The 18,121-nt window shown below is 36.1% G+C and overlaps 1 protein-coding gene across 1 annotated transcript in view; it reads right to left on the reverse strand.

The window, feature by feature from the left end:
* The window catches only part of PAH (phenylalanine hydroxylase), a 172,756-nt gene that overhangs the window by 97,709 nt on the left and 56,926 nt on the right, over positions 1-18,121 (reverse strand). The window contains exons 2-3 of the mRNA XM_049783159.1: positions 10,026-10,333; positions 3,208-3,315 (exon numbers count right to left, since the gene is read on the reverse strand). Coding sequence (XP_049639116.1) covers positions 3,208-3,315; positions 10,026-10,085 — 168 coding nt within the window. The 5' untranslated portion in view covers positions 10,086-10,333. The remainder of the gene's footprint in view (positions 1-3,207; positions 3,316-10,025; positions 10,334-18,121) is intronic.

Below are 18,121 nucleotides of genomic sequence, written 5' to 3' on the forward strand. Positions count from 1 at the left end.
GTGTTTGCCTTACACATGCTAACCTAGGATGGACTGCGGTTCGATCCCCCGGCTTCCTATATGGTCCCCCAAGCCAGGAGCTATTTTTGAGCTCATAGCCATGATAACCTCTGAGTGTCACAGGGTGTGACCCCAAAAGAAATCAAATAAACAAACGAAAAAACAATGAAAGACAGTATTGTAATTATACTCAGAGACAATAGAGATGAGGCATGGAAGGACCAGTCCACAATATGAAGCTTACTACAATGAGTGGTGAGTGCAGTTAGAGAAATAACCACACTAACAATTATTACAATGGTTGTGAGTGAGAGAAATTGAATGTCTGTCTCAAATAAAGAAAGGGAGGGGATGGCAGAGAAGGGAGATGGGAGGGATTGTTGGTGGGAAGGTTGCACTAGTAAAAGGGAGGTATTCTTTTCTATAACTGAAACTCAACTATGAACATATTTATAATCATGGTGCTTAAATAAAGATATTATAAATAATGAAATAAAGAATCATATTAAAAATAAAATAAAATAATCATCTACTCTTATATACACTCACTATAACCAAGTCACTTTAAAAAACAGTCATGCTATTCTGTTTTTCAGTATCTCATTTCCATATTTCAGTTTAATAATCATTATCTTGTATTTTGGGTAGGTAAGCCACACTTATCAGTGTTCAGGGCTATTATTCTTAGTTTTGTGCTTAAGAGTGATACCTGATAATGCTTAGCATACAATATAGTGCAAGGAATTAAACTGGAGTCAACTGGATGCAAAGCAATTGCCTTTCTTTCTCTGACCCTAAGACCATTCTCTTTTAAAGACCATAGAAATAACTGTTGATTTGGTCTTCTGTCTTGTAAATAATTGATTGTTTTCTAATAAAATTATAAATCTGTGGTTAGTTATAGAGCTCTAGTTAGGCCAATTTCTGAGCTTCTCCCACAGTATCTATACTCTATTCTCTGAGTTTTACTTAATTAAAACAGTGTGCTAGCCTGTACAGCATCTAAGGCAAGTCTAAAATATGACCAAGAGGAGTCATTGCATGCTATCAATTTTCACCAATAGCCCAATATAGTAATTTCTTCTTGCTCTACAAAATGTATGGAATAACAACATATATTGACTTGGAAAATTGGATTTTTTTATGATGTGTTGAAAGTGTTTTCAGTGCACACGCTACACACACACACACACACACACACACACACACACACCTCTTGGGTACACTTTGCTTTTTTTGGCTTATTAATTATATTGAAAATATCTGATTAATTAACTCTTATTTAATCATCAACTATAAGAGCTATCTCTTGAGGAGAAAAAGCTGATTAAACAGACAATTTTTAGAAAGCTTAGAAAATGTTATGCAGAAGCACTATCTATTCTCATAAATTGTATCTCATTTCTATACTGCTTGCTTACAGTCAACTTCAACTCTTCAGCTAGAGAGACAAGGATCATTTTTGTTTGTTTATTTCTGTGCTCAGAAGTTACTCCTGGCAGGCTCAGGGGAACATATGGGATGACAGGGATCAAACCCATGTCAGCCATGTGCAGAGCCCTGCCTGCTGTGCTATCACCCCAGCACCAAGGCTAATCTTTAAAAATACATCTTTGCTTTTAGTTAAATTTAAGATGTCTGGAAAAACTGAATGGATAATAGAGACTACACCTCCAAATATTCTTGTGTTGTTGTTGTTGTTTTGGGCCACACCCAGTGACACTCAGGGGTTACTCCTGGCTATGTGCTCAGAAATTGCTCCTGGCTTGGGGGACGATATGGGACGCCAGGGAATCAAATCATACGTGGTCTGTCCTAGGTCAGCCATCTGCAAAACAAATGTTCTACCACTGTGCCACCACTCCAGCCCCACCTCCAAATATTCTACATAAAGAATGATCTTATTGCTATAATCTTGAATTAGGGTGGAATTTGTGTTAAAAAAACATATTTAAAAATCTTTTTTTTGTTGTTTGTTTTTTTGGCCACACCCATTTGATGCCCAGGTATTACTAAGTGCTCAGAAATTGCCCCTGGCTTGGGGGTACCATATGGGACGCCGGGGGATGGAACCACAGTCCTTCCTTGGCTAGCACTTGCAAGGCAGACACCTTACCTCTAGCGCCACCTCACCGGCCCCTAAATAAATCTTGATATAATTTTACAAACTAAAATTATATTTTATTTTGCATATTTTTATCTATATTTAAAGTTCTATTCTAAAGTCCCATTCAGAATATCACATTACATTATGCTATACTGTCCCTTTGGGATTCTTTGCAGCTATTTATCCCATATTTCTTGCTTCTGATAATCTTGACAATTTTGAGAGTATAAATTAGGTGTTTGTATCATTCTCTTGATTTGTATTTGTCTAATTTGGGGGGGGGGCTGTATCATACCCAGCAGTGCTCAGGGTTTACTCCTGGCTCTGTGCTCAGAAATCACACCTGGCAGTCTAGGGGGATCATATGGGATGCCAAGGATTGAACCTGAATCTGACTCAGGTCATCTGCATGCAAGGCAAACACACTACCACTGTGCTATCGCTCCAGCCTTTGTATTATTTTTTTTATATTTTGACTGAGGCACGTGTTAAATGGAGAAAAAAAACATAGAAGTTAAGTACCAGTATCATAATATCATATCCAAGGCACATACTCTCTTTCACTCATCACTGTTGGTATTGACCTGAATCAAATGACTGACTTCAACTGAGGGTTCTTCATGGAAAAACTATTCTTTCCACCTCTCCCTTACTTTGCTACTTTGGAGAGAGTCTATGTGGCCCATATTTACAAATGAGGATTTATACTTTTCATTTTAGGGTGCAAAGTTATTCATACTATGCAGAATTCTTTTTATTTTCTATTTGTTTTCTATTTGTTTTGGGACCATACCCGGTCCCAGGAATAATTTCTGGCATAGTTATTTTACTGTGACTAAATAAAAAATATTTTTAAATTGCTTTAGTGAAAGTTCTAAGATAGTAATTAATTCAAGGAAACAAAACTGAAGTTAAAGCTGGCTTCCTGGGTATGTGCAGCTAGTGACTTGTTAATGGTTCTTATTACGAAAGGGAAAGTGAAAGCTCAAAAACTTTGGAATTTTTAACTAAGTTCACTTTGTTGGTTACATAAAAACATGAGTTGAATAAGTCTTCCTATTCTAATTTCTTCACCAGCATTCAAGGAAAAAATGAATTACCTCAAATAAGCGCAGGACTTTGGCCAGTGCACCAACTTCTTCCTTCAGAGAGAAGATCAGGGATATAGCACCATTTTCATTGATGTTTTCTTCAATATAACTTGTTTCCTGCAGAATTAAATATACTTGATCAAAATGTTTCACATAGACTATATTAAGCTGAGAGTGTTCTGCACCCCGTAGGAAATAGTGATTACAATACAAAGACCACCACAGAATGGGAGAAACTATTCACCCAATACCCTTCAGATAAGGGGCTAATATTTAAAAAATACAAGGTACTGATAGAATTTAATAAGAAAAAAATCTAATCCCATTAAAAATGGGAAGCAAAAATGTACAGAAACTTCCTTAAAGAAGACATACAAATGGCCAAAAAGCATATGAAAAAAATGCTCCACATCACTAATCATCAGGAAGATGCAAATTAAAACAATAATGAGGTATCATCTGAGGCCACAGAGACTGGCACTCATCACAAAGAATAAGAACAATGGGTACTGGTGGGGATGCAGAGAGAAAGGAACTCTCATTCACTGCTGGTGGGAATACCATCTAGTCCAGCCTTTATGGAAAAAATATGGAGATAATTCAAAAATTGGAAATTTTTACCATATAATCCAGCTATACCATTCCTAGGAATATACCCTAAGGAACATAAAAAGCAATACAAAAGTGCCTTTTGCACATTCATTACAGTGCTATTTACAATAGCCAGACTCTGGAAACAACTTAGGAGTCCAACAACAGATATATACAATATAACATTTTGTACATATGCACAATGGAATATTATGCAGAAAAAAATTAAAGTCATGAAATTTTCCTATACATGGATGGGCATGAAACTATTACACTGAGTGAAATAAGTTAGAGGGATAGAGATAGACACAGAATAGTATCACTCATATGGGATTTAAGAAAAATAAAAGATATTATTGTAGTAGCACCCAGAGACAATAGAGATGAGAGCTGGAAAGACAGACCTCGATATGAAGCTTACCACAAAAAGTGGTGAGTGCAGTTAAAGAAGTAACTACATTAACAACTATTATGACAAAGATAATTAGTAAGAGATGTTGTATGCCTGTCTTGAATACAGGCAAGGGGTGTGGAAGGAAGAAGATGGGGGGGCATTGACGGTTAAGGGGGATGTTCATGTTTTATAACTGAAACCCAATTACAAACATGTTTATAATCATGGTGCTTAAAGATATTATTTTAAAAAATAAAAAAATAAAAACTAAATAGAATAGAGATTTTGAGAAAAATTTAAATTAACAGAGTATGTTAGAGAAAACTTCAAAAGAATTGAAAAACTGATCTGAAGTTACCTATTTACATATCATAATGCTATCTTTGTAAATAAATATTGAATTTATATTCATTTACTAAAAGCCAATATTCTCTCAAGTATTATATAAGTACTTGATTTTTATTATCTCATTCAACTGTTAAAGTGCTGTATAAAGTAGACTTATTATCTTCCAAATGTCCTTTTTTATTGATAACAAAATTAAGATGTTAAGAAATTTAACAATTTGCCAATAATTACAGTAAGCATTGGTGCCAGGATGGGAACCCAACCCATTTGGTCTCAAAATACTTTAAAGACCTGTGCAATAACAAAGCATATAGGGCATTTGTCTTTCATGCTGCTGACTTAGGTTGAATCCCTTGCATCCCAAATGATCCCTTGAGCTTGCCAGGAGTAATTTCTGAGCACAGAGAGAGGCACTGACACTGCTGAGTGTAGCCAAAAACAACAAAAATATACTTTCTGTGAAGAATGCCATCGTGTAACTTCTACACTATCGTATCCAAACTGCAGACTGGTGTCATTCTTCTTCCTTCCAAGAAAACTAAGTCCTTAGCTTTTTCTGGTTTCCTTGAAATGAAAAGCATTCATTTCTATTTTACTTAGCAGCATTATTTTCCTGTTGCCCTCCAAGAAAATTGACATAATCCCAATACAATTTAACAGCTGTCATCCATGAATGGGGCAATATATATTATCTCATGCTCACAATTTTCAAGTATGTTCAGGTAACAACAAAGTTTAATATGAAAGTCACCAGTATGACTCTGGTCTTTCATTGGCTTTTATTCCATAGAGGTAAACCCATTATTATTTATCTTCATTGACTAACAGATTTTTCCTTATATCCTCCTAATTTTTTAATGGTTTCCCATGTCCTGTAGTAATAAATACTTCCTTGTAATACTCAAGAACCTTGCTGAAATCTCACCTCCAGAGATCCATGTACATAATAAACCTACCCTCAAGAAAACTGGTTTCTTCTTTGCGTGTTCAACTTTTATTGGGGTAAGGGCATCATATCCTTTCTTTTCAAACATTTCTCTTCCTTCCTTAAAAGAAAACCCTCTTGAATCTCTCTGCTCCCTGTAACCTCTCATTTGAGGTAAAGAATAACTCCTCCATCTCTATACCCCACTTGACTTTAAATGCCAGCATGGGGCTTGATAACAATTGACTCAGGGATTGTTAAGCCCTCCTCATTTTGCAGATGAGTAAAGGTAGGGCCAAAGAGAAAGGTATGACTCATTGATATCACACTAATAGTAGATGGCAAGTAAGAATTCAGACACCTGGGGCCAGAGAGATGGCGCTAGAGGTAAGGTGCTAGCCAAGGAAGGACTGCGGTTCGATCCCCCGGCGTCCCATATGGTCCCCCCAAGCCAGGGGCAATTTCTGAGAGCTTAGCCAGGAGTAACCCCTGAGCATCAAATGGGTGTGGCCCGAAAAACCAAAAAAAAAAAAATTCAGACACTTCAGTATCAATCTATATACTCCTCTACTAGCATACAATACTCATTTTAAAGTCTATTTTATCTATAATGACAACTCTGATTATCTTCAATATTCTCATTTTTACTCAATATATCTTTCCTAGAAGTTTATATCTTTTTTTATAATATCTTTATTTATATATATATTAATATAGTTTTTATTGTAATCAGTGGCTTACACATCGTTCACAGTAATATTCCAGGTACATTTAAACATTGAATCAGGGGAATTCCCATCACCAAATTGTCCTCCCTCCACCTCCATTCCCATCCTGCCTCCATATCCTCCACCCTCACCCCAGGGGCTGCTAGAAGTTTATATCTTAAGAGCTCATACCAGATCCCTTTTACTCTATCCATCTACTCCCTCCACCACTCCCAGACACATAGACTTTCTAATCTTGTTCTCTCTGTTACTGTTCCTTGAATCTACACTCTAAAATTACCTGGTTTCTTTTTACAAATATACATTTCTAGACCCCAATCAAATTTATTAAATCATAATGCCTTAGGTCAAATCTTAGAATTTGTATTTTCAGAAATATTAGATGATTCTTAACTAATAGAGGAGTTTTAATATTTATCACTGATTAAAATACAGTACATATATATTTATTTTATCTGTACACAAACCTCAAATTTCATGCTTGTTTTTATAATAGAGTTTCCTATTGGCTGAGTCCCCATTATTAGAAAGGACATATACATGGTACTTTTTATAATTAATCAACATTATTACTGGTGGCAACTAAAACTGTTCTGTGAGTTTACATATACTATATTATATCTTCATAATAGTCTTTTAAATTGTGACTATTATTTTGCAAATAATGGAATAAAATTAGCAAGGGATGCAGCTGATCAATGACATAACTTAGACTTGAACCCCTATCTAATAAATATAAAGTCCTAATTATGTATATCCACTACTAAACCACAGATATCCATTTCACAGTCTGCAGGACTATAAATAATATAAATATAAACAAGCCAATGGATATTTGTTGGTTTTTTTTAGGTTTGGGGGCCACACCCAATGAGGCTTAAGGGTTACTCCTGGCTCTGTACTGTGAAATTACTTCTGAACATCTCAGGGTACTATATGGGATACCAGGGATTATACCTGGATTAGCCACATGTAAGGCAAATGCTCTACCCACTGTAATTTTGCTCTGGCCCAGCTAATAAATATTTATGAGGTGATGAAACCTTGGGTGGATTCTGATATAAGGACTGCTATGTTGATCTAAAATAGGATCTCAAAAAAAGATCTTCTAAAAATGTCTTATTGATTTAATTTATTGACTTTAATATTTACAATAAATGTGTGAACTGATTTAGAAATATGCATATATCAACAATAATAAAAACTATAAAAAGAGATCATAAGCTTTAAAAAAGGATATAGGAAGGTAAAGAAAACTTTACATACAGCCTGAAAACAAAGAATTTTTATCACTTAGAATATAAATATATTATCCTTGTGATCTAACATATATACTTATATTGGAGAGACCATACTCATTTAGAGAGAGCACTTTATGTTTTTAAACTTTATTCATTGATTGATTGCTTGGTCTCTGGGTCATATCCAGCAGCACTCAGAAGTTACTCCTGGCTCTGCACTCAAAAATTAACCCTGGCAGGCTGGAGAACAATATGGCATGCCAGGAATTGAACCCTCCCAGGTTGGCCACATGCAAGACAAACCATTGTGCTATTTCTCTGGCCCCTAGAAAGAGCACTTTAAAATATCTGAGCAATAATATTCCTTTGTGGAGGGCACCCTGGCAGTGCTCAGGGATTACTCCTGGATCTGCTCTCAGGAATTATTCCTGATGGAGAATGGGGATCATATGGGATGTCTGGGATGTTGGGGATAAACCTGGGTTGGCTAAGTGAAAGGTAAACATCCTACTTGCTATTCTATCCCTCTGGCCCCAGAACAATAATATTCTTTGGAAATAATAATCCAGAGCTTCCAATCTTAGTACTTTTAAGGCTCATGGTAGGAGATATATGTGAGTGTACACATCTCCAGAGTAAAACAACTAAAAACAAAATGCATAAATGAATTAATTATGCTCTATATTCTGACATTTATCAATAATAAAACAATGTTTTAGAAAGTTACAAGACTTTAGAGCCATGCATAGCTTCACTGTTCACAACTGTGATTTCTAAATTTCATTGTCCTATTCATTTTTCTTCATGACATTTATCTCTACATAAAATGTGTTTATTTTGTTATTATTTTATTTTTATTATTTTATTAACTAATGTATTCTACATTAGTTATTTTAGTTTCACCAGAGCAGAAGTGTTGCTGTGCCAGGCAGAGTTGGTTTTGAATAAGGCTGTCTGGTGAATGATGAGGCAGACATCTTTTTGCAAGACTGTTGTTCTAATTGCATGTATAAATCTCTTGACATATCATATGCCCACCAGCCTATCTCATAATTATATCTCATGTATATTGTTTATCTGTGCTAGGAACTTTAATAAGACATAAGCTGTTCCCATTTTGCAAAAATATCAAAGATATTCATAGCTCAGTTCACTTATCCCCTCCCACACACTCAATTTTACAGACAGCAAACTAAAACTTTTAACTTGAATAACTGACTGTCCCATTACTTGGTTTAAGTAAACCAAAGGTGAAGATCAGGATCCCCTAACAGCATAGTGACAAGGTTTTCCCTATTAATGTCCCTAACTCAGAGCTCTTCCCTCCTGTGTTCAGTGTCCTAGATTCATTTTATGTAACACATGTATTCTGTCAAATATACCACTGGTACCTTACAATGATACAGGAACTATGCAGGTATCTATAAAGACATGCAAGACATTGTTTCATTGAATTTTCATACTAACTCTAGAAAGTGGTTATTTTTACCATTCTCCTGTGAGTAAATCTGAAAATACATATCCTTTCTCACTACCACCCCCCAATATCAATAACGAAATGTCGTTCTCAGTTTTTTTAGTGCTCTACCAATAAAGCTTTCTTATCCCACAGCTCTCTAACCAGATCACTAAGTCTAACCTCCTTGCAATGGTTATGGTGGCCTCACTGGCAGCAACACAGAAACAACCTTAGCAAATCATACTTCCCCCTCTTTCATGTGAGAATGCTCTGTCTCCCAAACATTTATGCCAATACAGAGGAAGTCTTTCTCTCACATATAGACCTACAAGCTGCCTTTCTACATTTTACAGTCTTTCACTTCCACCGAAGCATTTTCTGCTCTAGTTTCTGCAGCCACCCTGCTCTCAAGATTTTGTTCCCTCCTACGAAGGTATCTGCAGGGTTGGGCTGTAAATCTAAGCTCTAGAGTTCAGAGAAGTCAAAGAATGCATTTTCTGTTCTTCATCTACAGAGAATGACAACAGTCTTTGGAAAATTAAAGTAAACCTAGGAATTATTCTTAGGTCTTATTTTTGGTTCTTGCCATCCCAAGACCCAAATGTATTCTAATTTCATTTCTACTCTATTTTCCTTTCCCTTTCACGGGTCTGAAGAAGTCTCACATCTTTTTGTTAATGCCTCGTTTTCTCCCGCAGATGATAAGGTACAATTTCACACCATTTACCCCTTCAATACCTAATTGAGAAAACTTCATAAACATTACTGAAGAACAGATATAGAGGGTTCCTATCATCCAGTTTTTTCTATAGCCAGTCCAAAAGGAAGGCCTTGTATGGAAAGAAAATTCTTCTGTTTGACTTGTTTAAAGATACAAAGTTAGATTATATCGGTGCTCAAAACCTGATCCCTAGATCTCAGAGAGTCTTTCTACCTAAAAGTTGCACAGAACAAAGGTCCTCCCACTCGCAAACAATTGTTGAGAACATGTATTATCTGTTAATTTTCTGCGCATTTTCATCATCTTTAAAGTAAACCAGACCTAGTTATTTTCTGGAAGTAGAGAACGCCAGCTGTGATCAAGTTCTCTTTCCTGAAGACCAGACTCTGCTCTCTGGAGGGTAAGTCTAGCCTGGCTCACCTGTCCAAAGTCAGAGAGCTTCCTGCCTAAGCCTCGGGTCTTCAGGACCACCGCGGACATGTTGACTCCAAAGTGGGGACTTCTCTTGCTCAAGAGTCAACTGCAGGTGTCTTTGCTTAGAGTAAGTGCTACAGAGGCTTTTATCCTGGCAGTGGGGAGAAGAGGAGAGGCTCCCAGGGTGTCTGCTGCTTGGGTCCAAGCCAAAGTCACGCCCCGGTGGGCGTTGTCCTGACGCAGTGGACTGTACGTCATGGGGCAGAGGGCGGGAGGGTGCACCGGTGAAGGAAGGCTGGACTTGGCTGCCTGCCCTGGGTGGAAGGAGCAAAGAAGCATGCAGGGTCACCTGCTGCTGCCACTGACCCAGTCACACTTTTCAGCACTTGAAAGTAAGAAAGCAGGTTTTCTGCTTGGAGGTAAAATGATGGGGATTTAATAACAATTACAACATTCTTTCTCCTTTCCTATTTCCCCTCTTCCCCTGCTCCAAGCATAATCTTTTATTTTTAGTTTTATTTTTAATTTAATTTTATTTTATTTGGATTTTGGGTCACACCCGGCGGCGCTCCTGGCTCTGTGCTCAGAAATCGCTCCCAGCAGGCACGGGAGACCATATGGGATGCCAGGACTCAAACCACCGTCTGACCTGGAATCGCGGCGTACAAGGCAAACGCCCTATCACTGTGCTATCTCTCCAGCCTCTACAAGCAGAATCTTGTCTTTGTTTTGGTTTGTGTTTTGGGTCTCACCTAATAGTGCTCAAGAACTCCCTTCAATGCTTGGGTGATTATTTGGTGAGGGGATCAAAGCTAAGAGACCCACCTACAAAGCATACACTCTAGCCCTTAGAATCATTTCATTGATCCAGCACAGCTCAGTATTAACCTAGTGTTTTGTTTAATTCTTTCTATTAACCACTCAGAAAAATGACTTTCTGTGCTTTGCAGAGAATTCATACAAGTGGCTTTGTGAATGCTGCTAGTGAGCAGAAGGAGCATGTCCTATATTGAAATTCAGCTCTGTGTCCTGGAGCTGTTCACTTTTCCCAGAGCCAGGAGTAACCCCTGAGAAGCATTGTATGTGGCCCCAAAACAAAATAAAATAAATTAGGTTATCCTGTAAGAGAATGAAATAAATGTTAAACAAATTGATAAAATAAAAACACTTTGTACAATTCTATCAGTAGAGTTAAACCCTCATTCAGTGGTAAATATCATTAAAAGTAGGTGCATAGGATAGAGAAGGGACCAATATGACAATGTTATTTGGAAACGATCACTTTGGACAATAAATGGGTGCTGAAAAAAGATAAAGTGATAAGCATGATACCTCTTCAGTAATAATATTGCAAATCATAGTGTCTAAAAGGAAAAAAAAAAACGGAAGAGAAAGAGAGAAGAAAAATGTCTGCCACCGAGGCATGGGAGAGTGTAGAAGAAAGGGAGGGATGGAAACTGGGGATAGTGATGGTGAAAAATGTGCACTGATGAAGGGTGTTGGACTGAAACTCAGTCATGAACAACTTTGTAATGGGATAAACATAACAACTGGATTATGAATAATCTGTAAACCATGATGTTTAAATTAAGCAATTTAAAATACTAATAAAAATAGGTGCAACAAATAATTGATAACTTCCGCTATAAGCCATTTGATGTTATAAGCATTGAGAGTTTAGCAGAAGAGCACCCTGAGTCAAGCAACCATTCTTGGAGAAAGTCTGAAAATAAACTATGAAATCATGTATGAAGTATTCTAAACAAAATACAATAGATAACCTGGGAATAAACTGGTGCATGTAGCTGAGAGATTTCTAGAGGTAGCCAAAAGATCTATTTTCATTCTTGTAATTTTTCAGGAGAGTGGAGTATAAATAATCAAAGTCAGAGTTTTAGAAAGAATGAGATATCCAGGGCCATAAAGGCCTGCAATAGCTGTCCAATATTTACCTAGGAGATAGTGGGACTGAGTGAAAGACAAGCCAATAATAGAGGCTAATAGTCTGTCCTATCCTCTAACTCAAGTCCTTGGTAGAATGAGTATAAGTCTATCACAAAGAAAGTAGCTCAGACTGGTTACCACTGGCTAGATGTATAGCAGGTCAAAGTCTCTGTTTTTAAAATGGGACTTTTATGTATTTTTTTTTCTTCTTGTGCCTCTATGGGGTGCCAGTCCTATTTTCTGGATGCTAAGAACTTAGATGTAATAAAGCATGACTTATGTACATGTATCCTTGTTGTCCAACTACATAATTCTGATGAGTTGGAAACTCAGTGGTGTTAAGCACAGCAATGGAGGGCAAGACCTTAATTTCCATCCTCATAAAAATGTGTATTTTTTTATCTGACTTCCAATATTTTTCTGCATAGCAGACAAAATTTTCTTATCCATAGGATGGCCTAACAAACCCCATTTCTTTCATAGATGCTGCTGGTATATTAAGACAAGTATAAATGGGGAAGAATAGGAATATAAAAAGCATCCAATATATAAATGTAAGCAACAAAAGGTCAGAGAGATAGCAAAGTGGGTAGGATACATACTTTGCATACAGCCTACTCATATTCAATTTTTGGAATTCAAAAACAGGCATTCGAGGTACTTGTGTTCTCTGGGCCCTGAACACTTTCAGGAGTAATTCCTGAGTTCAGAGCTAGGAAAAATTCCCAAATATTACTATTGACCTCAAAACCAAACAAAAAAGAAGTGAATGAAGATCTTGTGGGTAGTGAACTTGGCAGTGTTCAACTTACAGTGTTCACTGAACAACTGTAAGTTGAACACTGCCAAGTTCACTACCCACAAGATTTCAACCCTATTCGCATAGACATATGAACAATAACTCATAGATATATAAAGCACAGCCATTTTTATACATAAGTAAACTAAAGCCCAAAGATCTTAAATATGTACTTTGAAGTCAAACTATGATTTAGTCAATTTCAAGATAGTGATTTTTAATGCTTCTTTAATCCTCTCCTTCTTGTAATAAAGATATCAAGTATGGGTTTATTTTGAGGAAGTAATGGTATAGGGAGTTTATTTGTTGACAAAAGCAGCATTTAATTTTTCTCTTTACACATGCTCAAAGGGGAATTTCAAATTCTAGCCTTCATAAATATGTCTTAAACATGCATTGAATGGAAAGCACACAAGATTCTGCTGCCTCAAAAAAAAATACAAATAGCTTCTTGAAAAACATGCTCATAATGGTCAGGCTGCACTCTCAAGAGTGAACCTGGTGCACAGACCTGTGAGTAAGGACTAAACAAGGCCAGGTGTACCTTCCCAACCCAGACAAAACATGATCATGGCAGAAAAATTGGGGCAAATAACTAATCTTGGCAGTAAGGTACAAATTCATTTAAGATGAGTTTGTTTGTGGCAGCTTCTTTTGATGCATTTACGCTAATATGTTGTTGCTACTAAGAACTGTTCTAAGAACTTGCTCTGGACATGCAAATCTAAAAGCATCCAAGCATTCAAACAGCAAATCGCTGAGATACTGAACATGACCATAAAACTCTGGGCACCATGTTGCAAGAAGTGTATTTGTATATTTGGCAAGCTGAGAGCTGACCTTCACTGGTTTGGAAGCTGTTGATTTCCTAACTATTGCAGTTTATCAATTTCTTTTTATTTAACCTCATCTTCAGAGGGTTCAGTTAATCATAATCTATGAGTTCCTGGCACATAATCCAGACCTGCAAGGCCTGATTTATTTATTTTTTTCTCTTTGATCATCATTTTTTACTCCTATTTTCTCCCTCCCCCCATGCAACTTCTTTGATGCATTTAGCCTTGCAAGGTAAGTGTATAGTAACAGTCTCTGTGTGTATTTTTATAGATATCTTTCTGTGCCATTGATAGAAATTTCTATGTTTTGAAATAGCGGGATGGACAGAAGGCCCACTAGAAGTCATATTTCCTAGCGTGGATGGCTGATTCATATAACAAAAGGCTCACCGTGAAAATATGGAGTGAAGATTTGGAGAAATAGAGATATTTTTGAAATTCATGTTATGGTACTGACATTATATTTCCTTCATATTATTTGGTCTGAAATTATTCTCCCTTCTGCTGTGCATATTTACAGGCAAAAATATAGTCTCGATTAGATTTCTCTTTCCCTGAAAGATATAGCATCAAAAACAATTTCTATTATTCTTGTCTTTGAATGCCATAGCAGTTTGTAACAGAAAGGATTGCTTTGCTTCAGGGACTTCCCCTAGACACTTTGAATACCTGCTAACTAATCTACACTCCAAAAAGGTTTGGCCCATAGATTCTGATAACTTGTGTCTTTATTGTCATTTGTTTCCAGGAATCTTTGATTTTCTCTTTGATGTTATCTCGAACCCACTGGGCGTTAAAGTTTTTCTTCTGTGTCCCTTTGTAGTTCACATCTAATTTCAGAGTCTTTTGACCTGTGAAGGTAGTATGCACAATGTCTATATTCTTGATTTTATGGAGGTATGTTTTATGTGGCAGCATGTGATCTATCCTGGAAAATGTCCCAAGTACATTAGAGAAGAGTGTGTATTCAGGTTTCTGAAGATGTAGTGCCATATATATATATATATATATATATATATATATATCTATATATATATATATAGATATATATATACATATATATCTATATCTATATATATATATATCTACGAAGCCTCTTTCATTTCTCTTTTGAGAGCTAGTATGTTTTTGTTGGGTTTCAGTCTGGTTGAATTATCAAGTTGTGACAGGGTAGCGTTGAGGTCTCCCACAATTATTGTGTTACTAATTATATCTTCTTTCAAATTTGTCAATAATTGTATTAGATATTTTTCTGGTCTCTTATTGGGTGCATATAAGTTTGGTAGTGTTATTTCTTCCTGTTGCATATAGCCCTTGATTAGTACAAAATGGCCAGAATAGCATTGGGTTATTGAGTTTTACTAGGTATAGATTCTGTACCCCTTTCATATAAGTTTCTCTCTTTCAAAACCAGACCTTAGGAAGTTAGTCTTAGCCCCTAGAGCTAGAAACCTGCTCACTTAGGTAAAGGAAATTTGTCAAGGAAACCTGGCTTCAGGCTAATCTCTTAATTTACATCAGTATGACACCTAGGGCCAGGCTAGAGAGGGACTGCTTTGAGATGTTAAAACTTACCTTCTTTTTATCCTCTGGGCTCCTAACTGAACTGTATTCTATGCTAAGCTTACAAACCACCTAAAGCCATGTGTATTGTTTTAAAGATCAAAAAATGTACACTGATAAGTTTCTGTACTTTGCAAATAAACAAAATGTGAGCTTCTTTCTTTACTTGTGACTGACAATGTACCCCTTATAAAAAATTAAAGTGAATACTAAACTTAGAATGCTGTTTTCCACATACATTTGTGTATGCTCTCATTTCTTCATATTTTGACACCTGTACATTCACTCTCCTCAAGAGACTCAAAGAAGCCCTCTAATGCATTTGGTGCACAAGAGCTAGTTCGTGACAGATATTCATAATATTTATATTCTATTGATGTACCATAAATTAATAATTTCTACTATCTTCCTCTCAATCATGTTCTTAGGTTCAGTCCAGGCTTCTGGATGTATTTCTAGTCCTTTAATTCATGTGGAGTATTTCACCAATTTGCCTTTGGGGTCCAATAAATTTGTCTTTATTCCCAAGCCATAGACATAAAGTCTGTATTTTCTACCACATTAAACAACATAGTAGCAAGCACCCTTATCCTGATGTAAGAGGGACAGGTCTTCAATCAAAAAAAATATCCATCCATTCTTAAATATATAAATGACTGCCAGATAGCCCTACAGAATGGTTTATTCAAGTGCATGCTCCCACCAACAAGACATAAAGTTTCTTGCTGGGAATTCCCCACACTTGGCATTTTCAAATGTCTGCTTCTTTCCAAATCTAATCATTGTAAGGACATATATCCTTGGTCTTATTTTTCTGCATTTCTCTTTTTATTTAATCTTTGAGCATATTTTTCATACAGTTAAGCTGCTTGGCTAGAGTATGCTGAAATTATTTGATATGCTGAGATATTTATTGTATACTCTGCCAGTTTTTCTATTTTGAATTTTTATTTTTCCTTCTTGTTTTGCATAAATACTTTGCCAGCTATTATCGATGTTGCTTTTTTAGTTACTGAAATATGGTTCTATACTGTCTACTAAGAATCAACTATTATTTTACCTTGAGGAGTGAAAAATAATGTATAATAAAAACAAGTATTTGAGGCACATGTCCTCCCTGAGCTCATGTATTGGTGCTACATGCATATGTATTGCCAGGTCATGCATATGGTGTCTGCAACCACATATTGCCTAAATCTCCCCCTTTTCTACTTTTTTGCTGGGTTGTGTACTGGGATTCTTTCTGCCTCTGGAAAAGTCTGTATTTACTCTTAAGTGTATTACTCTCTCTTTTTTTATCCTCTCCCTCCCCTTCCTCAGTACCTCCCAATAAAAACCATTTTTATTTCAAAGTAAATAAAACAGGCACGTGGAATTTGTTGTGGTTTGTTCCCTTGAGATTTTATTCAAAGATATTTTTCTTTATCGTTAAATTGGAAAGATACTTTCTTTCTTTTATTATCATTATAATTTTTCTTTTATATAACTGAAATATTAATTCATATATGGAATAGTATAGTGACCTATTTGCTTTTACTTATCCATCCAAATCATGACTTAATTTTTCAACATAAACAAAATATTTTTAACATTTGTTTGTTTGGGTCCCATACCTGGTGGTGCTTAGGATTTCTTCCAAAAGAACATGTAATGCTGAGAATTAAATGGGGCCTCCTACTTGCCTATTACATGATTTAGCCTTTTAAGTTATCTCCCAAAACATTGACTTTTTATGACAGTATTTTCTGAGTGAAGATGAAAGGATCTTGTGTCAGAGAGATGCAGACATGAGCATAGCTCATGAAACATACGAAAGTGTCTGTGGTAACATGGCAGACCAAGTTTATTCAAAGAAAGGATCTAGGACACTTAACACAGGAGAACAGTGCCCTGAGTCAAGAACAGTGACAAGGATAACCTTGTCACAGAAAGATGTATATGGAGGCCTTGACTTCAGTCTCAGAATCTACATATTCCCAGACTAGCACCACAGGTGTGACTCTCGTAGTGCCCCCAATACTGTTGGCCCAAGTATTGAACTTGGGCTGAGTATCAATAGGGCTGACTTCTGTCCCAAGCACTACTGACTGGTACAGCCTGTCTTTAATGCATAGCAGGTTTCACTCTCAGTAATGCAAAGTTTTTGAAATTGTCATGTATACCTGAGTTACTCAATGAGGTCCAGTTTATCTCGTTGATTAACTCTCTGGGTCCCCTCTGTTTAATTGATATAGTCCTGTTTACTTATCTTTGCTTCTATTGGGTTGGCTAATAGCATTGAAAAAAATGAAGATGCCTCTAGATTCAATATTATGAAGCTGTCTATGGTCAATCCACCAAATATGCCCAATCTCATTAATATCATGATGGTTTTTAATTACCTATATTTTCTCAATATAATTTATGGATTTGTGTCTAATATTTACCATTTTGAATTGACTTTTGAGCATCATATGATATAAGCATCTAAGTTCATTTTTTTGTGATCTCATTTTTCCAGTAATATTTGTTGAGAAGGCTTTTCCTTACTCTTTTTTTCTTTGTCAAAGATTAACTGTCTGTGTATCTGAAATCTGTCATTGGGGTCTCAATTCTATTTCATTAATCTTAGAGCTTATTCTAAAAGATTTGACAGAATCACTCCTAAATGCTCTGTACCCCAAAATTTAAGGGGACATAACAAATAACAAATAGTATTCCAATGTATTAAAACATTGCTTTATCTTTCTTTTCAATTTTATTTTTACAAAGAATAATTATTTCTGTCAAGGTCTCAAAGAATAGCATACTATGTTTCATAATATTGTCTTCTTATTTTTAAAAGTTCTGCATCTGTATTTATTTTATTTTTAGTCTGTATTTTGTTTGTGTTTTCCTCTCATCTTGCCAGATGTTTGTCCTTTAAAAATCAGTATTTCTTGCTCGAATGCAAAAAGAGAAAGACAAGACAAAATAAAATA

Source organism: Suncus etruscus, chromosome 11, assembly GCF_024139225.1.
Source record: "Suncus etruscus isolate mSunEtr1 chromosome 11, mSunEtr1.pri.cur, whole genome shotgun sequence".
In the NCBI taxonomy this organism is placed as follows: Eukaryota; Metazoa; Chordata; class Mammalia; order Eulipotyphla; family Soricidae; genus Suncus; species Suncus etruscus.